At 41.1% G+C, this 21,944-nt stretch overlaps 3 protein-coding genes across 3 annotated transcripts; all 3 read right to left on the reverse strand.

The window, feature by feature from the left end:
- Positions 1–1,024: 1,024 nt before the first annotated feature.
- sqlea (squalene epoxidase a) lies at positions 1,025–7,017 on the reverse strand. The gene is made up of 11 exons (XM_083678311.1): positions 6,403–7,017; positions 5,923–6,184; positions 5,494–5,671; positions 5,112–5,208; positions 4,791–4,904; positions 4,410–4,581; positions 4,013–4,108; positions 3,588–3,730; positions 3,216–3,312; positions 2,770–2,857; positions 1,025–2,622 (listed from the first exon to the last, which is right to left on the reverse strand). Exons 1-11 carry the CDS (start codon positions 6,679–6,681, stop codon positions 2,430–2,432), a joined length of 1,719 nt encoding a protein of 572 aa, XP_083534437.1. The 5' UTR covers positions 6,682–7,017; the 3' UTR covers positions 1,025–2,429.
- An 826-nt stretch (positions 7,018–7,843) lies between these two features.
- Positions 7,844–12,432, reverse strand: LOC310810420 (uncharacterized protein). The gene is made up of 14 exons (XM_083678176.1): positions 12,348–12,432; positions 11,957–12,033; positions 11,537–11,609; positions 11,210–11,325; positions 10,439–10,464; positions 10,164–10,301; positions 9,938–10,047; positions 9,732–9,827; positions 9,465–9,548; positions 9,218–9,344; positions 9,014–9,119; positions 8,590–8,772; positions 8,339–8,413; positions 7,844–8,214 (listed from the first exon to the last, which is right to left on the reverse strand). The coding sequence occupies exons 1-14, from the start codon at positions 12,373–12,375 to the stop codon at positions 8,131–8,133; spliced, it is 1,323 nt and encodes a 440-aa protein (XP_083534302.1). The 5' UTR covers positions 12,376–12,432; the 3' UTR covers positions 7,844–8,130.
- A 573-nt stretch (positions 12,433–13,005) lies between these two features.
- rnf144b (ring finger protein 144B) lies at positions 13,006–20,923 on the reverse strand. Its single transcript, XM_083679383.1, has 9 exons — positions 20,784–20,923; positions 20,635–20,698; positions 18,293–18,515; positions 16,421–16,525; positions 15,858–15,918; positions 14,733–14,940; positions 14,019–14,163; positions 13,800–13,889; positions 13,006–13,702 (listed from the first exon to the last, which is right to left on the reverse strand). The coding sequence occupies exons 3-9, from the start codon at positions 18,431–18,433 to the stop codon at positions 13,538–13,540; spliced, it is 915 nt and encodes a 304-aa protein (XP_083535509.1). The 5' UTR covers positions 18,434–18,515; positions 20,635–20,698; positions 20,784–20,923; the 3' UTR covers positions 13,006–13,537.
- Between the last annotated feature and the right edge of the window lie 1,021 nt (positions 20,924–21,944).

The following is a 21,944-nucleotide window of genomic DNA, read 5'->3' on the forward strand; positions in this document are numbered from 1 at the left end:
TCTCCTACTTTTGAAAGTTATGTTACTGGCTGTTATAGTATAATATTGATTACATACAATATACAGTATGTTAGTATCGTATAAATTATACTATTAATATTTATGATATTAAGATATTTATTGCAATGAACATTCTAGTTTAAAACAGTTGAGATTTTTACGTCATTGATGAGATTCAGCCCCCTTCACCCCCAGGCCAGCGCAGAGCCTGAAGGCCTGCTCATCCAGCCCTGTGTCCACCCCAGAGGAGTTGAGCTTCCTCCATGAACCTGACCACAACCCTCCTTGTGTGAGACTCTGAGGTGTGGGACGAAAGGGAGTAGAGCAAGGCCAATCACAGCCAAGATGAGTTGAGGACCAGAATGTGGCAGTGTTTCTGTTACTATCAATATACTGCTAGTATTGATGCATCCAGGAATTCAATCCTATTTGTCAGAAATTAAATATGATTCTTATAACTGTACCTCTCTGTGGTGGTCCCAAGTATTATTTCTAAATCACCACCACTATGAAGTATAATTCCGTGCTTAGATTATGTGGATAGCTATTTAGTCAAGTAATTATAGTCTGACTAGGAGCCATCTTGGTTTTAAAAGTCAATGATAACAGTTGATCTATGATGATGAGTCTTAGACGTACTGTACATTGTGAACCATGATTTGATTATAGTCAAATTAACCTAAATCTAAAGAATATTATCACAAATAAATTGAAATGAACAGAAAATGCATCTCACATGTTCAGTCTTATGACGACTCCGGCATTATTTCAACAAGAAACTACTTGGGTTTGTAATGAGCGCCATCATGTGGACAATTCTATTTGTGTTCTTGAGGACCACATTCCATCACCTCAGGTGCAGTAATCTACATTCATTTTAATGTGTTGTCTAAATTAGTATTTGGTTTTTCATCATAAAAGATTTCATCATTTATCAAATTAGGATCCATCACAAGCTCATGGCAGTGGCGAAAATTAAGGAGTAAATAAAAACATTAGTCTCCTATGGGAGGGTAATCATCCACACAATTTATCATTTATTAAACAAAGTAATTAAACAAAATACAATTACAAGTAAATAGTCACAACAACACAGTGCAAAAGTCTGTAATGAACTCTTGCCCTCAAAGGCCCTCCTTACGTAAGCTCTGATGAGATGGACCAGTTCAACAGCATCAGTCATGGACTTGTTTTTCGACTGGGCTCCATTCACCTCTCAGGTCATGGCTCTCCCATTTAATTGTGCTATTTGTTTCTGCTGCAATCATCCCTCTATTCCCCCAGGCACACAAGGGTGGGGAGGGGTGAGGGCGGGGGGCGGGGGCGGGAGGGGGGACAGGACGGGGGGGGGGGGGGGGGGGGGGGGTCACGTCATTACTGAGGTCCCAGAGCTTTGCAGTCTTACTAACCCTAACCCTAACCCTACTTTACAGCACTTCCAACATATTTCACAGGTTGAATCACATTTAAAGAAGTGGAAGTACAAGATGATGTCTCACAACAAAATTCCCTTGTCACAATGTGTGAAGTAGCAAAACATTCTAAGGCAGGAGGAAAAACAGAACCTCGTCTTTGCCAAATCTGATTGATCCGTTCAAAACAATATCATTTGTTTGTGTACAGGTGAAAAGATTGAGTAAGCACAGCGAACATATTTGGAGCACAAAATACACAGTAAGGACACCATTTTGTACAACCATTATTCACCCTGTAACCTCAATTTCAAGAGGTGGGAACCAATTCATAGGCTTACAAGTAAGTGCTTTAGCTTCAAATAAGTCATCATTGGCATTAATAAACATGTTATCCCATCACTGGATGAATATCATTTTGTCCTCATGTTCAATATAGAATTAGTCCTACTAATTCTAAGAATTAGTAGAATTCTACAAAATCAGCAGCAAAGAGGTTTGATAGACAGACAGACAGACAGACAGATAGACACCCTACTGTATATTCATCTTGTTAATTTGGTCAAACTCCAAATTAAGTATCACTATAACTATGCATTACATTGGCAGGTACAGTATAACAACAGCATGAGTAGCCATTGTATACTGTAGTATTTACTACTTTACTACTACAGTTATACTGTGTTGCTATTACCATGTAATTACTTGACTGTAACGTTAATTTCAAATGGTGTAAACAAACATGCAAGGCATTATCGAAAATGTATATGTCAATTTAGTCCTCATTCTGAGAGGAAGTCTAATCAATTGAAAAGACCCTAAGGCAGGGAAAAAGGCATATGATAAAGTCAAAGGCTTCAGCACTAAATCATTGTCACTTTAGAGGCATATCTTGTAGAGTGCTGAGAGGATGGTCATCACTGTTGTGTTTGAAGTCATTGTTCTGTTCTGTTGTCTGTTGACCATAAGGCTGGTGTTCAGAATTGTCCACCGGGGGTCAAAGGTCAAGGGCACGTCTCAGTACACCAGGTACTTGAACTCTGAGTAGATGAGGGGGAACATGACGGTGCATGCACGGTAAAGGATGGCTCCACTCTTGTATAAGGCTCTGGGTTTGGTAAACCAGGACTCTGACTTGAAGTTGAAGTAGATTGCATACAAGGCCACTGCAAAGAAGTGCCCAATCAGGGTCATGGGTTTGGGCTTCAACCTGTGAATGAAATGGATTAGTCTTAATTGTATATCCAAGTACTTTTCACAATATGTTTAACACAGTGTGTTTTCAAATGGTGAATATTCCATTGGCACTGTAAAAAATATGCAATTTTGGCTAATTTAATCCATTAGTGAGACTCACACTGACAGAAGCCCGATTGGCCCATTAATACACTCCCCACCAAGCTTGAAGTAAAGGAAACAGGCTTTTCTTAGCTCCGTAAGAGAATCTGAAAAACACAAAACAGCTCTTATGAATATGCATGTCAGGACATTATGTAAAACGGTACAGTATATATACCTCAGCGTAGTACCATGCCAGCCAGTCTGGCGGTCAAATTCCATACCATAGTGTTATTTATTACGTATATTCCCATATATATTTCCACGTATATTTCCATATATTCCTAAATATTCCTCTCTGTTTAACATAGGTCTCACTATGTGTCTAGTATCAGTAATTGATTGAGTTATTCAGGACCACTACTGTGTAAAAGCACTGGACTAGTAGAAAACAAAATAGATATAATGGATCTCTATTCCATTCCACTTATCAAGCATTGGCAGAGGCCAGGAAAGGAAACTCACTGTCAGTGGCAGCAAACAGCTCATACAGGGCTTGAGCCAACACATTCACAACAAAGGAATGTGATGACTTGCGTTCCCAGTGGAATTTTGTCTTTGCCTATGGAGAAAAAAAAAGTTCAATGTAATATCCCACATTGCTCTGTCTGTAGTCTCTTGACTACAACACTGTGAACAGAATAGAAACCAAATGCAGTATTGCAATGCCCATAATACAAATTCCTCCTGTAATATACAGCACACCAGCAAGTGTTTGCAATATGGCGCCACATTCCACACCTAGCCACATTCCACAAATCGATGCTCATTCATTCAAGCTCAGGTCATCATGCAGTGAGTGATATAGACACGTCAGAAACCAAGGTGTGTGTTTACCTGATGCATGGTCTGGTTGTCATAGAGATCAGGCATGTTCTTGAGCAGGCTTCTCCAGATCCTGACATCATTGAGGGCCACACTCATCCCTCCTCCAGTCAGAGGGTGTCTCATGTTGTAGGCATCTCCAAGCAGGAGGACACCTGCGCAAGACAATGTCTCATATTACCTAAACACCTCACATGAACAATTTAGACAAGAGGGATCAGCTCCTAATGAAGATACAGTAAACCCTATTGGTTTATATCTGAGGACAATATACTCAAAACTGGTTTGATCATAACAACAAAAGAACTGGTCTAGTTGGCCTAGTAGTCAGTGTATTCATTTTGGAGCTTGAGTAATAACGTGCTTGTATGATTGTTTGGAGGACTACTGTCAACTGTAAACTCTCCAACCCTGCAGTGCAGTCAATCATGCTTTACCTGGTTTGTTCACTGGGGAAGGTGGGAGGAAGCTTGCTGGCATGGACCTCAGGCGATCATTCTGCAGGGCCTCCATAAAAGGCTCCCTTATGTGCTCTGAAAAACGAAACCAGAGTCAGGTCAACCATTCAACAAGCTATCCACACATCTAAACCACAGGGAATATCAACCTGTAGAGAAATAGAGTGGTATTTCACTCCACTCCATGTAGGAGCTATCATACACATACAATGGCTTGGGACAGTTTTTTATTGAGTTTTCTGTCGTTTTGAGAGTGGAGTAGTTTGCATAGTGGGAAAAGTTGTTGTTCAGACTCTAATGCAGCAACATGTGAAAACTGTGCAAGAGGGTGAATGCGAGGCACTGTGTCTTCATGCTTATACCTATTCCATCTTACCTGGCAGTTGTGGGTATATGTTTTCAGCCATGTACTCAGTGAGGTTTCGAGGCATCTCCCCCCTGATGTCCACTAGCACCCTGGTGTCTGTGGAGGAGATCTGGTAGATAAGGACAGGACTGGGGTTGGCCAACACAAGCTCAGCATGGTGTGGCTTAAACTGAGGAGAATTCTGGGGATAGGAGAGAAAGGTTAGTCAACTAATTACATTGCACAAAAGCAGAATGACATGATGATTTTTCGGTTTAAGTACAGGGACGCCATTTTAGTATTATTATAAACATATCAATTAGGTACTAAAATGTACCTGTTGGGCTATTGATAAAGAGAGCAGCACTTAATTTGCCATGTAATATGATCAAATAAAACTCTTGAATATACCTTCATAATGCATCCAACAAAGTGAGAGGAGACATGGGCCTTCCCAGGCACCAGGGTCTTTCTGAACTTGGAGAAACAGCCATCAGCGACAACAGTGAGTCCTGCATTGATTTCCTAAGGGAGATATAAAACAATTAGATCAAACTGTGTTAAATAGCTTGTCTTTGGTTCATTGGATCCTGTGAAAATCAACAGTGAGCTTCATGACAATTCGTTTTTACAATTCGTTTTTATGAAGTCCAATGTAATTGTAATCAGCAATCTAAGACAGTATGGCTATCTTAGGTGTGCCAAAGTCCATACAAGCTGTACAATGTTTACCTTGGTGTCTCCTGTTTCCTTATCCCTGTACTGAACCCCTGTGACACAACCATCCTCCTCCTGCAGGTTGGTCACTGTACCTTCCAGGAACGAGACACTAGGAGAGCAATGTTTCAGTTAGACTAATCACCTCTCAGATGACTAATAATCACTCCTCAGGTGACTAACAATCACTCCTCAGGTGACTAACAATCACTCCTCAGATGACTAACAATAACTCCTCAGATAAATAAGCGCTTGTAAAACACTTTGGGTTGATTGACATTTTGGAATACCATCCATGAAGCCCAGAGAGGATTGTGCAGTAAAGTGGATCTGTAACACTGTGTCATAGTAAGATGATTAAATGACAGTGTGATTAATCAATTTTCGACAAGCTTACTTTGGTTCAGCGAGAGCGGCTCTGCGTAGGCCCATGATGAAGCGGCCATGGTGGAAGGCTCTCCCACACTGGGTACTGCTCTCTTCCTGGGGGTAGGGGATCTCCACCTCAGTGCTGCTCTCAATGTCATGGATCACATAGCCCTTCACCACGTGAGCGTCCACCCCCTCCACTGAACCTGGTTACACAACGCTATTTAATTATTGATTCAAGTGTTTCGTTTGTGGCACAAAGACAATGGTTTATACTGGGTCAATTAAGTTAACTTCATTTCAGCTTTAAGCATTTGAATATCGAAACAATGAACTGCTATCAAGCAAGCTTTGTCGCTATTCTGGCACAACAAAATGAAGGAGAATTATATCAGAGCATGTATTTCATTAGAAGTCAGAAAAAATGTGCACTGCTATGAAAAATGTTGGCCCTTACCTTCAAGCCCCAGCTCTTTCAGGGCCTTGTAGCCTCCTGGCTGCAGCAGTTCTCCCACTATCCTGTCCGGCTCCCGCAGGTCCCTCTCAATCACTGTGACCCTCCTGCCATCGCGGGCCAGCACTGCAGCCATGGCTGAACCCAGGACCCCAGCTCCAACTATGATTACGTCAGGCTCAGGGGCCACAGAGGAGAAGCCCGCTGGGGTGTTCTCCATGCATGGTGACTCCTTCACACACACTCTTTTTCTCTTGCCACATCCCTGGTTAGAGAGATGAAAAAATAGAAAAACATAGATTAGATTATGGTCTAATCTATGTAAAATAGGCTAGTGTGGGATCATTGTGTGAAAAAAGGGGAAAATAAAAAAGTGTATATGCTTCTCTCCAGTCGGCCTATTCTAGGCTTAGTTTGGTCTATAATTGTCTATACACTAGTAACCGGTCGGCTAAGCCTATATGACTCACACTATTGACTCACCTTCTTAGACGTGCTCTCTCCACTTCTGTGGCTGATTGCTGAAGTCTTCGGAATAACTTTATTAATAAGGGGTAGGGATGATAGGAGTTCCAGAGGTAAATGTAGCACTTGGGGTAACTTGAGCGTCTGTCCTTGGAAATACCTGATATATGATAGCACCATCCCGACTGCCAAAAACACCATAGCCGCCACTATAATCTCTTTGTGTGCGTATGTCAAAACAGCGTCGCATTTTTTGTAAATGTATGTGAAACTTGCAATCCCAAGAAAAGTCCACATGATTTCTTACTATTTCACTACTTTAAGTGAATACCGGTACTTCACAATAAAACACAAAGTAATTCGAGCACTGAACTCCGCAGCAATTCACAGGTGATCGTACTCTATAAACACCTGAAACTAAATTCTGAAAACAAAAAATATATCCTGGATTACAATATAATATGCAATGAAAGCTCAGTACAGTACAGTGCGGATATTAATACTTATTTCAAGAAGAAAAATGTTGTAGATGTAGTCTTTATAAAAAAAATTAGAGCCTCATATTAATAATATTTTTCTAAATAGCACTGCAATTGAAAAGTACATCCGTCAATCCAAAAGGGAAATATGGCTTTGTTCAAAATCCATGACAATATTCTAGCCGGTGTGATGGTTTCAGAGGATGCTGAATATATTATGATAATGAGGAATGTGGCGAACTTCGATGCTGAATTCTAATTATCTTTCCGTCTCCTACAGTATGCACTCGTTCACTTCCTTTTGTGGATTCAAAAGGAATGCATTGGTTCCTCTAGTCCCTGCCTACACCTATCCGATGCACTCAAATCTAGAAGGGGAAGTGAACGAGTGCGGAGGGTGGAGAATTGTAATTCAGCCCCGGTTTGCAGGTTTTGTGTCCCGCCCTCTCTGCATCTAAACCCTCCAATCACGAACAGCACATCGCTGAGCAGAGCTCACGCTATCTTGGCAATCCTCGGCTGCTGTTGGAGAGTTGACTGAGAGGACGGTAGTATGATGTGATGTCACTGCAAAGTGGAAAGGTGTAGGTCTTTCAGTCTGCGATGGTAAATCATAGACTAGACACACATTTCCCAACAGCCCTCTCTGCTCACTTTGCCAGACATAAGACATACGCAACATTACATAAGATATAACACTTAACATAAAAGTGCACATTAGAAATAGTATGTAAAGCAATACTATTAATTAATTATTCGTTTCAATATGTTTTCATCAAACAATCAATTTGAAGTGTGTGGTCATCACTTCAGTGAATGAATTTCAATATAATATAATATAATTATAATTTAATTTTAACTTGTGAAATATTTTGATTTAAAATTATTCTGTTTAAAGTAAGACTGTGAACATATAACTGTTCTAATGATTGTCTTCTCATCGTATTGACAACAATAACAAATAACACACTTGTGTTTGCTTGTTTTTAATGTAATTCCACAATAATGATTTAATTTGTTCGGTAATTCCTTCTGCAGGTAATTGGAAATGTTATTATGTTAATGATTATTGATTACAACATTCTGGTCTTCAAAATGTACAACCTCCTGTGATCATTCAAAGTAAATAGAGAATAATAACAGTGTAACAACAATTAGTCAAATTAAAACTCTAAGAATAACCTAACACAATCATATCAAAGGACTGGAGTGACACTATATCATTGAGGACTATGTTTTCATGGACAGACAGTCTTAACCACCATGTTCACAAGTAGTGGTTGAAGACGGTCTCGTATTTCTCTTGTTTCCCTGATGTGACTTTGGGCTCTCCATTTGTTTTTATGAAGTCCTGAGAATACATAACAAAACACACATTTTCATAAAGCATTTTGTAGATATAGAAACATAATATTGTTACAAACACATGGAACGCCATAGATGGTCCACTGTTATTCAGCAATGTGTTATCTCACCTCCAGCTCCTCCAATGACGCACTGCCCTCCTCTACTTTCTGACCAATCCCGTGGCTGAAGCTCATGTAGCGCTCCTGTCCGAAACACATCATTATTCCACCAAAAGATAATTTCTTCTTCACACATTCATAATTACTGTATGTGGTTTAAAATTTAGAAAGGTTAATGAACTTTGGCATATTGCTCATACATTAGCATGTTTATCATTAGCATTTCAGATGGTAATGTTTTCTCCAAAACGTCTATATACCTTCACCATGCTGGTGATAACCCCTTCCTCCATGATCCTGACAGCGTTCCTCAGGCCGCGGGCAAACGCGTCCATGGCTCCGATGTGGGCGATAAACAAGTCCTCCAGGTCTGTGGACTCTCTACGCACCTTGGCGTCAAAGTTCAGACCTCCAGGCTGCAGGCCACCTTGCTCAATAACAGTCTGAGGCAGATATGTGAAATATGCTTATGATCTCACTAGTATCAATATTCAATCAGATGTTATGTAAATCTTACAGTATGCATGTATGTTCTGTAAGATATGTGGGTGGGGGGCATCATCTCAATGCTTCAATCTAAATCAACCATGTAATGTTCAGTACTGGTATCAGGTAAATAATCAAGGTTTGTTGTGCAATGTGCTATAATACATACAGTATCATCACTATCCTGTTCTGGCTCACCTTCATCACCATAGTGATGTTCCTGATGTCCATGGGGAACTGGTCCGTGTCCCACCCCAGGTCAGGAGACCCAGTGTTGGAATCCACTGAGCCCAGCATGCCGAACCTGCACACCAGGATACAGGGTTAAAAGATATAAGACGGCTATGAGTGGAACATCCAGTTTGACGGGACTACAATGATGGGAATGATAACATTACTCACACAGAGGCCATGACAATGTCGTGCTCATAGGAATGCCCTGCCAGAGTTGTGTGGTTGGGCTCAATGTTCAACTTGAAGTGACTGTCCAGTCCATAGTGCTTCAGGAAGCCAATAACAGTCATGGCATCTAGAGGGCGGTGAAACACAATGTACAAAGAAAAAGATGTGACAAGGAAATGTACAGCATAAATGAAACTTCATCACTTAGAATGTGGGCAAACCGGCTCATGTGAGTGTAATGCCTTACCATAATCATACTGGTGTTTGCATGGCTCTTTGGGCTTGGGTTCAATTAGGAACTGGCACTTCAACCCAATTTTCTCTTTGTAATCTGGTTTACACAGAAATAGTTTAGTTATCCCATGCAAAAGAAAGTATTATTTTTAGCACAGTAAGTGCTACAGTCTGGCACAGGGGCTTCCTGTAAAATGCCTCGCGCTAGAAACAGGCGATCTTGCCCAATGAGCTAGGCTTACTTACTTACTTACTTACTCACTAGTGCTACAGTACTTACTCACTGCCATTTTGAAAAAGTTTGCCATGTGCTTCAGTTCAGCAGCAACATCTGTGTTGTGTACAGAGAGGAAGCCCTCCCTGCCACCCCAGAAGACTGATGAGACAAAAAACAATCATTAGACATCATTAGATAGATTGTAATGATGACAGATTGAGATCATGGTAAACCATGGTATGAGACAGTTTCACTCCTCTTCATCATACCAAAGTTCTCTGCCCCCAGCTTTTTGGCTATATCCAGTCCCTTCTTGACTTGAGCCCCAGCATAGGCCAAAACATGACAGTCAGGGTTGGTGGCTGCACCATTCATGTACCTAACAAAATAAAATAAAACACCTATGTGAAATAGCAAAGGGGTGCCTCTATCATAAATATACACACATATCTCATGGAAAACTCTGCCTATCAGAAATGTAGGAGGGAAATTGACCTTGAATGAGAGAACAGGTTGCAGGTGACCCACAGCACCTTGACTCCAGTCTTGTTCTGAAGCTGTAAGGCCAAGTCCGTCATTTCATCCAGATTCCTATTGGACTCCGCCAGAGTGGTGCCCTCTGGGGCCATGTCCCTAAAGACAGAGGGTGGATATATACCTTTATGGCCAAGGGAGAGAAAAATAATCTAGGCTGCAACTTCCTTGAAATCTAAATGCACTAAGAAGAGCATTAATTGCTTGATAAAGGAGAAACAAATTGAGACAATTACCTGTCATGAAAGGTGTAATACTTCACCTGGAAAACATAAAGTACCCATGTCAATGCAGAATTCGATTAAAATATATAGAGTAGTGTAGGTGCTATATACACTCACTCAACACTTTATTAGGAACACTATACTAATACTGGGTAGGGCCTCCCTTTGCTCTCAAAACAGCCTCAATTCTTCGTGGAATTGATTCTACAAGATGTTGGAAACATTCCTTTGAGATTCTGGTCCATGATGACATGATTGCGTCACGCAATTCCTGGAGATTTTTCAGGTGCACTTTCAGGCTGTGAATCTCACGTTCTACCCCATCCCAAAGGTGTTCTATTGGATTCACATCCGGTGACTGGGAAGGCCACTGAAGAACATTTAACTCATTGTTATGTTCATGAAACCAGTTTGAGACAACTTTTGCTTTGTGACATGGTGCATTATCATGCTGGAAGTAGCCATTAGAAGATGGGTAAATTGTGGCCATGAAGGAATGCACCTGGTCAGCAACAATACTCAAATAGGCTGTGGCATTCAAGTAATGATTGACTAGTATTAACAGGCCCAAAGTGTGCCAAGAAAACATTCCCCACACCATTACACCACCTCCACCATGAGTAGGTGTCCAGGTGTAATAAAGTGCTCAACCAATTAACAATAATGAAGTGTGAAATGGACCCAGGGAAGAGTAGCAGCAGGATGAGCAACAGCTAATGGGGATCCTAATAAACTAAACTAAACTGAACTGAACTAAACTACAATGTATGGGCACTAACTCACACCCAGTTTAGTGAAGAATTCAAAAGCTGCATTCAGCCTTTTCTTGGCGGATTCCATGGCGTTACCACCATCATTCCAAGGCCTCTGGAGGGTGGGGAACCCAAAAGGATCAGCACCTTGTGAATGGACGACAATGACAGACATGACAACATGACGAGAACCTGGGTTGTGTTTCATGTGTTTATGTTTCTGAAGTGGCTAATATGAAGTGGCTTCAGAATATGTTGTAATGTCTACACCACATGAAATCATGAGAGTGTGTGTGTGTGTGTGTGTGTGTGTGTGTGTGTGTGTGTGTGTGTGTGTGTGTTATTGATCTTTCATTACCAGTTCCACAGAAGGTGTGCCAGTAACAGACAGAGAATCTCAGCCAGTCCTCCATCTTTTTGCCCAGCAATACCTGCACAGTTGATCAGTTAAAATAGAAAACTTTAGGTGTAATCATCATTGGAGTTGCACTCTCATTTGTGCTACAGGCCTACTGTAGCCTACACAAATGACAAACAAGTCTATGATAACACCTGATCATCATGTCATGTGACCATAGTTTGTATAATATTAGGACAAAACACATATTGTCTGATATGATATGCCATAAAAGATTCACACTGAAAATGTGTATCAGTAGACTGAAATCAGTGTGGCTGATAAGAATCTGAGCTCTGTCTGCTTTTTGTGCATCAGGTTGACAAAGTAAGACTGTTTAAATTGCATGTACTGTACGCCTACTGTATTTGCCACACCTACTTCTTCCGCATTGTAATGTTTGAAGCACAAGACGTCTCGTGCTCCAGCGTTGGGGACATAGGGAATCTTCGGAATACCTGTCCCAAATAACAGTATTCATGATGCGAAGAGAAATCAGCCATTCAGATACGTCTTTCATTTTGTATCGGCCTACTAACATTTACCAAAAAATAACCTTACAAACTTGGAGTTTTCTGCGAAATTAAGTTTATATACCCCATGTTATGGCGTTGCATGACTTAAAACACACAATATTTATTTTCTGAATGCAAAAGTTGTTTCCAGCTGGGCTGCTGTGCGTGCAAAGTTCTCGCCATATGGCACAGGCTGCCGCACTTTAAAAATAGACTTTCACTGTGCAGAAGTATAATCTTTGAAACGAAAGGATTACCCTTAAAGAATTCTGTCTCCGTTGCCATTTGAAACACTTCAGAACTTAAGATGTCTGACGCTTTTGCTTGAAGTTGCACTGCCACTTCGTCTTGATCCAAAACACAAAGAAATGCAATCTTCACGTTGACCGCAAGGTGTCACTAAACACCGATCAGAACACTCTTTCTATACAATGCAATCATTGGACAAAGGAATGATTTTATACTTTTGAGATTTGAAGTCTCTTTCTGGTCCCTTCTAACAGTTTCATACCATACATCTGCTCTCCCAGTGTGCACCAAGGTGTGGACTCTATGTTTACTGAACTCTTTTTCCCAACATTCATTAGCAGACTTTGGTCTGAATAACCTAGATTATTGCAGTCATTCCCATATTTCAGTTTATGTCCTTCCTCGTGGGTAGTGCCTATTTCCTCTCCTAAATCTGCAGGAGCAAAATTATGAAGACAACAAAATTAAAAGGCAACATAGCCTACATAGAGTGACATCCAGTGGGAGGCTTTAAAATACCTGGTTGACATTAGATATGGTTATGATTTTGAAACAAATAATGTTGATTTTGTGCAAAAGTAATTGTTGTAGAGATATTGTTGGAAAAGTTGAAATGTTGTAACATTTCAGTAGACATTATCTTCCAACACACCTATGCAGCCAATACATGTTAAATATCTGATGTTTATTTTAATACAATGGAGCTTTTACAAAATATCTGATGCAGAAACATCAACAAAAAAGTAGAAACAACACAAGAGACACCATACATTCACACATCCATAAATACATATTTACATACATTAGAGTAGTACACAGAATCCATCAGAACCTTTGGTCTGGAACACCAGGTGGAAACAACAAACATTTGCAGCAGAAAATATTTCTATGTGCACTGTTAAAGCCCTATCATTTTTCCAAGTACCGAACACAGTGCATAATGCCATTTCCTTCACACATATGAAACAATGTTTTGCATTGGTTAAGGATTTTCCTATGTTACAATTGTTTATTTCATAAACAACGCTAAGTTTGCATAATATAATGGAAGGCAAAACAAATACCACCAAATACCAGGCACTGTAGGATGAGGCACTTGTGCACCTAACAAGACTGGTTTGGCATCATGACATTTGGCACATGAGGGTGGTACTGTACTGTATGTGTGTGAGGTGGGAATAACAAGGAGGACTCTTTATTATGTTGAAGAGTCTGGCTGCTGGCTGAGCTCTTTCTTCTTCTTCCTCTTCTTCTTGCCTCGGCAGGGCTTGCCCACACAGCACAGGATGCAGGGCGAGGCCAGCAGGAGCAGCGGTGATGTCACCAGGACGATGATGCTGACGCCAACCAGGATCCCCACCACCTGAGAGAATAGAGCAGTCAGACGGGTGTCAGTCTGATGTAAATGAATGGCCAACTGTAGCAGAGAAAAACGGTTACCATAAAAACACTGTCATCACCTGTGTTCTGTTCCACATGACAGACGCTCGGGAGTGGCCCAACTTGTTTCTGCATGGTCCCTTATCATAGTGTCTCAGAAATATATCACCCTGAAGATAAACATTGCCAGTTCAGACATGTGTTAGCAAACATCATCAACAAGAGCAATTAAACAACTACAGTATTAGTATAGTAACAACTACAGTATTAATATAAGGGGGGGGGGGGGGTGGACTTACATCAAGGTTCTGCAGGCAGTACCAACAGAAGGTGTGTTTGCAGCTCTTGCACAGCATCTGGGCACAGCCCTGGTTTCTCTCAATGTAGACACCACACATGGGGCACTGCTTGATTGGCAGGTCAGAGTCACTGCAGGACTGAACCCTGTAGACAGGTGGGTGAGAGGGGGGCAGGGTTAAACCACAGGGCGCTCAATGGGGTTGTAAGATCTGTCAAGAGGAAAGATCTGTTGTCTTTTTTTGGCACTGGTTAGTTTGAGTGCTGGGCTTAACTGAACTGAACAATTTATTTTGGGAGAAGACACTATAAGGGTATCAATGACTGAATACCAAGGTAGGGATTTATGAACAACACTGTACTTGGACTACTAATGTAAACCCCTATTCAAAAACTATTCTGAATGTCCATGCTGTGACTCACACTCTAGGGCTCAAATCTAAGGGTTTCAGAATATGTGTCTCTTTATGTCCCCCTTATACTGCATAAGAATGTATTTGAGTAATCAAGGACTTTCCCTTCCAGCACACAAGATACTTTGTGTTGTCAATGCATCCAAATGGATTCACTCCCATACACAATGGAATTCAATTAAAGTCTCCACACTTCCTAATGACATCAGTGATGGTGGCAAGGGCAATGCCTGATATACATTACGCAATAGAGAGGGTGTGACACAGAGGGCATAACTGAGGAACACACTGTCACTGACTTACCTGCTCTCTGAGGAGGGTGATGTCATGGGCTCGTGCTCTGGGCAGAAGTGCCCATCCTGCCAGGATCCTCTGCATCCGGAGCAGAAGACGGTCTGGCAGGCTGGGCAGGGCACAGACGTAGGCTGGCCCTCTGCACTGGGCCCCACGTTGCACACAGCCTGGCACTTCAAAACTGGGCACCAGGCTTTACTAGGATCAAGCTGCACCCCTACATGAATGAATGAAACCGAAATAAATGGTACATTGTCTATTATTATTATTATTATTATTATTATTATTATTATGGGAGTATTTTTCACAAAAGCAACCTAGAACAGTTTATAACTTGCCATGTTTTATATCAACAGAATACTGTGAAGATTCAAATAAGATGTTCACTAAGCATCAGGGAAAGAGATGAAACAGCTCTATTTAAGGTTTATATTCCATGTTTACATTATTAAAAATGAAGATGTCAGCTTCTACATGTCTTTTCTATTATTGTGTACAGATGTGGAGGGGCCTACATCAGCTCATAGTTTCTGAATGAATCATAAAAGAAGGGAACGCTCAAAACAAAAACACTTTGTGCACTTTGTTCTACTTTCTCAATCCAATCTTCTAAGTCGTGATTTATGGCAGAGCATTGGACTAATATTGGTTTCTTTGTGTGTGGTTCGACAGTAACATTGAAAAAATACCAATAATACCCCCGAGCTAAACCAACCCCAGATTCCAATTTGTTAAATGTCAAACCAGTGGGGGAGCTTTAGTTTCCACAGTATTTTCACAGATTTTCTTCATGCTCTCATATGTTACTTTCACCTCTAATGCCAACATCTAGCTACGGTTCCTCACCAACAAAAGCTTTTAGAGAGAACCACAAGTGGACAGTATGATTTACATACTTCAGTACCTCCCGGACAGCTACTTTGAATTGGCGTATGCTGATCTGCAGTGAAGCTAGAGTTACATTAACCTTTATGATGGGTTAGGGAAGAGAAGGGGTAGGGACAACAACCCCACAATATTCTAGGCATGTAAAGCTCACTACCCTGTGGGATTGCCTAACGTAATGCCAGCCAGATGGCTCGGGATCTGAAATAGACGGCTGTTTCCAGTCATCAGCATGCTAATTCATGATACCTCTTTCAAACTTCAGACGTTGGTAGAGTTCCACCTGATCGGCAGGGGCAAAGCAGGCTATCTGCAACAACAGAACAAAATGGATAAGAATGTATGTGTCATTATTACAAGATCACTTTAGTGCATAGATGTGTGTTGTACTCCACAGAAACTGAGAATTCAACACTGGGATACTGTAATCTCTTAATCTCACAGTGAGAGGGACCTGTAACAAGACTAGACCTGATTGCAACATATTGGGCTGTGCAGCACTTACAGTTTGCTGCGAGGTATGGTTGCATTACTCAAGATAGAGAAAGGGTTGCTTTTTTTTGCTGGATAACTTTCAAAGGCTGGCTAACTTTCAAAGTCAAATAAATCGAATTGAATAATACCCATACCCAACTTAAATGTTATTGTACAGGCAAATATTGCCTAAGTAGAATGGTAAAGAGTGGGGTAGCCATATCATTAGGGATTAAGGATTAAGGATTATTCTAACAATTGATTGTGGTTCAAAATGGTCTAAATATCCATGAAGCCTAATGAGCACCAGTAGTTCTCAAGCGTATGAGATCCAGTACCTCTGAGTCCAGCAGGGCTCCAATCCTCTGACAGGCCATGTCAGGACATGTGACCGGGGCACCGCCACCCTCCCGGATCGCCAGCTGAACATACTGCTGCAGACACTAGAGGAGGAGGGACAAAACAGGGTCAACTCTTGTCTAAGACAGCAGCTGGTATTATTGCTTAGCCTGTGGCTCACATTTTTAACTTAAGTCTATTGATCAATTCTATACCCAAAACAATGGAAATCACCATTATGTCCTCCCCCCACTAAAAGGTGGAGACCCCCTTCAGATGTTAATAACTATTGCCCTGTTTCCAAGCTCCCTATCCTGGCCACAGTCTTTGAATCCCTAGTGAACCCCCAGCTAAAGAAATTCCTCCTTGAAAACAACATCCTGAGTGGGGTTCAGCCTGGCTTTAGGTCAGGGCACAGCACCATAACTGCAGCTATACACTTGATAAAAAAAAAAAAAATACATTGTGCTGCATTGTTTATTGATTTATTCAAAGGTGTTTTATTCAGTTGACCACAAGCTGTTGCTAGCCAGTCTATGTTACTTTGGTCTCTGTGAAGGGGCTGTCAATTGGTTTAGAAACTATCCTGTAGACTTTTAGCTCCTGTTTTGTTCTCCATTTTTATCAATGACATAGTAAAGGGGATACAACCAGTCAAATTGCATCTGTATACTGATGATACAGTCATCTATTCAAATGCTACCTCTCTGGTGCAAGCTGCTGGAGAATTCCAGACTGCCTTTCAGTCTCTACAGACCTCCCTGTTTGGTCTCAAACTAGTCTTGAATGCACAACAAAAAAAATAAAATTCACTGAGCTAGCTCTCAGCCAGAGAAAGTTAGCATTTTTACATCTAGGAGCACACCCATTGAAAAGGTGCCATCCTACAAATACCAGAGCAATTCAGTTACCATTCTAGGTATGTGGTTGAACAATAAGATGGCCCTCTAGGTGGTTGCTACTTGCCACTAAACAGAGTTCAAAACTCTGGTGCAAAACTCTATTCAGGAGGAGTGTCAATGTTTTCTGTAGGCTGGATCATGTTGTTGCACTGATTGTCTTGATTGTATGTTTTAAATTGTATAATGTTACTGCTGCTGCCTTCTTGGCCAGGTCTCCATGGCAAAAGAGACTTTGTGTCTCAATGGGTTTTTACTGGTTAAATAAAGGTTAAATAAATAATGCTAAAAGATAATAAATCGAGTGAATAAAGACAGGTCACGACAAACAAGTTAAATAGTATCAGTCCTTGAACATTCTGAATGAAGCAACAATGTATTATTATGGATATAGGTCAAGTCAAGATTAGATGCCTCAGTCAACCGCACTAGAGTGCATACTATTTTGAAGATAACAAAGCAGTCCAAATATCTGGCAAGTTCTGTTTTGTTTACCAGATGAAGCAGGCCTCAACCAGCTAAAGCAAAGTGCATACTGTTTATTCTCCATGGGCCAAACTGGTAACCAGTGTGTTGTGTTTAGGGTATCCCTGTCTGTTTGACCTTGCACTAGCAACTCAGATGGCTCCATTGCTAGGCAAGGATTAACACCTGCTACTGCCATGCAACCCAGGAAATCTATCTGTGTCAAGGAACAACAAAACCAACATCTCAGTTTGACTAACCCTAACACTGAGAATGAATCAATAGAATGGTAGTAGACTGCATTCCGAAGATACAAAAAAAAAACGTTTCTGGGAAAGCAGTGATAAATATTTTCTCTTGGGTTTGGCAGACACTGCCACTAGTTCTTGTAAACATGTCTAGCAAGAAAAAAATCTTCTTAACTAAAACAGAATAAAAACATATGTTTCTCGATACTGAATCAGGCGTCAGTGAGAGGAGGTTGATGCCGTCTGTCGGTCTACCTACCAGAGTGCAGAAGACACAGTTGCAGGTGTGCAGTTGACTGGTTGCATCTGAGGGGTGCTCGGTAAGGCACAGCTTGCAGGAGACCAGGGGCTGGGAAGCCACAGCTGCTGGCTCTGCCTGGGTTGGACTGCTGTTGGCCATGGTGGGAGTCTCAGTGCTGCCTCGTAGCTGTTGGTCTTAGCCCTTCTGCTGGGGAGAGGGTGAAGCAATGTCCTCCATGTTCCTACAGGATTGAGGAGAAGAGCACACACAAGCACTCAACCAACAGCCTCCTCATACTATCACTCAGTATCACTAGCACAGTACATGTGCTTAAAAACACCAAGAGGATTCAAAACTACAGACATATTATCACCTCTCGTTAATGGAGACAGAGGCCATTATTACCCCTCTGCTGAGACAAACAGTACTTCACTGTATGTGGCTATTGGCAAAGCCATTGTTTTAGATTCCTATCTAGGGTGCAGCACTTCAGAACATCGAGGGGAGTGATGACATCTTTTCAGAAGGGAGCAAGAGACATTTCCCAATTATATATCCTTTACCAATGTAATCATTTGCCTTTCACCAAGAGTTATTTCATTTCAAATCATGTCATCGCACAGGTCATTTGTGGTGCTAATGTCTACATTTGGGTTTTTTTTCTGATGCAAGGGAGAGGGATTGTTGACCTAGCAGAGCAGGTAGAACAAGAATGTTGTTCTAGAACTGATGTTACGCCCAATGAAAGAGGAAAGACCCAGAGTCAATATCTCTGCCATCCAATCCCAAAAGGTACAGTATATGAAATACAGCTATAATCTAGGATTAGGATGGATTATTAAATGACTGTGGAAGCAGGATAGGGCCACAAAAATGGTGAAGGTAAAAACACATTCAGCAGGAAGAGTGGCTAAAAAAGCTGTTGATCATGCATTATCCCCACATGTTCCTGTTGTTTAAATTGGCTGGGGAATTTATTGCAGCCAAATCAATATTGCCAACATCACTGTCCTAAATTTACTGTGCTCTTCTATCCACTATTGATTTACAGCACACGTGCAAAACACTGATACTTGCACTTTAATGTGCACATTTATTTCTGCACTGTCATTGTGAAGGTTCCTGCATTGCGTGGAGAGCAGGGGAACAGACGTCTCACAATGCTACCACTGTCTGCTTCCCATGCTCAACCATAACAGGTACTGTACGTAGCTACAGGTGACAGTAACAAACCTCTTTGTTTTGCATTGTGACACAATGGTGCAGTATCAGTTCTCATGTAAATATGCCTTTCTGGAAAGTCCCACACTGGTCCAATACCTTGACTCAACATTTTTTAGATATCCAAGTGATTCTCATGGAGGAAAGGGTTGCTAATTTTATGTTAGTGTTTGGTCCCAGTCATTTACAGAGAGCATTAAGAAAGCATTGAGGAGGACAAAGGTCAGAGTAAATTCATACTTGTGTATCAACATCAGATACTGTATCGTGATGAATGATTGATGGGCACGGACTATTCATTAACCAAATGGCCTTTGACTAATAAAATGTTTCACTTTGCAGTTACCATTCTGTAATTGACATTCCCCATGGATCAGGATCTAGATGGCATTCCAGCCAGGGATCAAAGCCTCATTGTCCACTACACAAGCTAGAACGGAAAACCCGTTCAGCTCTGTGAATAGTTGCGATACAGAGTGACTGTTGTAAGTTAGGCAGCTGTGTCTGTGATGCCGGACTCTAACACATTCATTCAGTGTGTGTGTGTGTGTGTGTGTGTGTGTGTGTGTGTGTGGGTGTGGGTGTGGGTGTGGGTGTGGGTGTGGGTGTCCAAATATGAACATTTACTGAAGGGATTTAAATGACTGATGAAAAATGTTTTGACACCCATTGCTAATATTTTCTGTAGTCTACAGTACAGTACAGTACACCTATACTGTAGGTGGGAGTGATCTGCAGACATCATTCTCTCTTCATTTACCTGTAAGCCAAAGCCTAAGGTTTATTTCCCCCAAATCAACCTAGGTAACAATTCATAGAAATCTGATTACACAGGCTTGGTTCTTTTAGCGCTACAATGAAAGACAATCCTTCCTCAGACATAATGCAAGAGTGTTGAATTTGTCGTGATGTATGGGTCTTCTTGTCTCCTAATTAATCACATATTGTAAATAGTTACGTTCAACAGACGAGACTGATTATTATTTGACAGATCTGTACACAAGGTTGTCTGAGATATGTCATTCTGCATTACGCACATAATAAAACGAAATTAAGGAAAAGGACATTGCCGCTATTTAGTTATCACAATAAAAAAGAATTGCCTATACAAGCATTAGAAAATAGGGAGAGGGTCCTACCTTCCCAGTCGATCACTGCGTGTACGAGCTGCCTCTATCCAGATCCACAGCCGCAGTGCTTTTACTATGACACAGACACATCTGTTGATACACAGTCACCTACAAAACACCTCCGGTCGCCACGGTATTTGCAAGCACCACCCATTTACCTCTTCCAACTGCACTGCACGCACCGCCCTGCTGTTTCAGGAATGCAATCAAATTGTTGGCCAGGGCACGCACACTTTATTCCATAACCTGTGTCCTCCCCAGATGGGACGTGCGTCTGTGTGTATTCAGCCAGCGCAGCGATGTTCTTGCTGCTTAATAGCTGCCCAGGAAGTGGAAGGCGATTGGTGGAGTGCCCTCTAGGCTGCCCCTGGCGGCTTGGGTTTAGTCCCATCATCATCATCACCTTGCAATTTGGCCTGAACATTGTCCAGTATACTTTGACTACAAAATAAACAGATATGAAACATTATACACTTGTATGTACATTGGTTCACATAAATGTGCGAAATTCAGTTTTGCATTAGACCTTCAGAATGGGGCTTTGTCTGTATGTCTGTCTGTCTAATTGTCTGTTTTTAATAAACCCAATTGACCAAAATAACAAAACAAATTGACTTGTGGCATGCATATAGCCTAGCTATAACACGTTTGCATCATTTGACTAGGTGACTCTGCCAACAGTACTATAGTACAAATATATATTGTTCATTCAAGGCATGTTGATGACAGGAAGATAGGCCTGCATGGGGTTGGCAATGAAAATAAATAATATCAACAATTCGCTACGCTCACTACGCTTTTTTCAATTTAAAATACTGCAAAATATTGCAACCAAACGTTGAGTGCTCACCATATGGGGCATTGAACAATCGCCACTATGCAGATTCTGTAGTGAGGAAATGTAAATGTAAAAGGAAACCGAAACAATATGCATCTGTTTTGACATTGCCCCCTTGTGTCTGACTTTTGGTCTAGGGTCAATATTCATCTAAAAATAACCTTACAAAAAGCACTATTTGGTGACTTACTATCTGACGGACAATCATTAATCAATACAATCATACTCTCAGAAAATGTATTCATTTTTAGCTTAAAATCTGTCCAGGCTAAGAATTCAAAGTTTCAGGAACCATGTGAGGCATCACAGCACAATTTTAAAATATATGGTACAAGGAAGAGAAAGAGAGGCGAATATACGAATAACAATAACAATAATAAGAATATCAATCAAATATATGGCTGATTTGGTGTGAAGTTATGGGTTGTATCTGTTTATGCCAACCTGACTGGTTATTTGTTTTTAGAACAGATCAAAGCAA

This window comes from Argentina silus (genome assembly GCF_951799395.1).
Source record: "Argentina silus genome assembly, chromosome: 10".
Taxonomy (NCBI): domain Eukaryota; kingdom Metazoa; phylum Chordata; class Actinopteri; order Argentiniformes; family Argentinidae; genus Argentina; species Argentina silus.

What these genes read in the sequence shown, in the direction of transcription:
- sqlea (XM_083678311.1), bottom strand. Translation starts at nt 6,681, where the DNA reads ATGTGGACTTTTCTTGGGATTGCAAGTTTCACATACATTTACAAAAAA. An exon ending in AGGAAACAGGAGACACCAAG is followed by an intron (nt 4,905 to 5,111) that starts GTAAACATTGTA and finishes TATCTCCCTTAG; the next exon opens with GAAATCAATGCAGGACTCAC. An exon ending in GCTGTTTGCTGCCACTGACA is followed by an intron (nt 2,858 to 3,215) that starts GTGAGTTTCCTT and finishes TGTGTTTTTCAG; the next exon opens with ATTCTCTTACGGAGCTAAGA.
- LOC310810420 (XM_083678176.1), bottom strand. Translation starts at nt 12,375, where the DNA reads ATGGCAACGGAGACAGAATTCTTTAAGG. An exon ending in TATTACACCTTTCATGACAG is followed by an intron (nt 10,302 to 10,438) that starts GTAATTGTCTCA and finishes CTCTGTCTTTAG; the next exon opens with GGACATGGCCCCAGAGGGCA. An exon ending in CGTCATTGGAGGAGCTGGAG is followed by an intron (nt 8,215 to 8,338) that starts GTGAGATAACAC and finishes ATGTATTCTCAG; the next exon opens with GACTTCATAAAAACAAATGG.
- rnf144b (XM_083679383.1), bottom strand. Translation starts at nt 18,433, where the DNA reads ATGGCCAACAGCAGTCCAACCCAGGCAGAGCCAGCAGCTGTGGCTTCC. An exon ending in GAGCCCTGCTGGACTCAGAG is followed by an intron (nt 15,919 to 16,420) that starts GTACTGGATCTC and finishes CTGTTGTTGCAG; the next exon opens with ATAGCCTGCTTTGCCCCTGC. An exon ending in ACGTCTGAAGTTTGAAAGAG is followed by an intron (nt 14,941 to 15,857) that starts GTATCATGAATT and finishes TCATTCATGTAG; the next exon opens with GGGTGCAGCTTGATCCTAGT.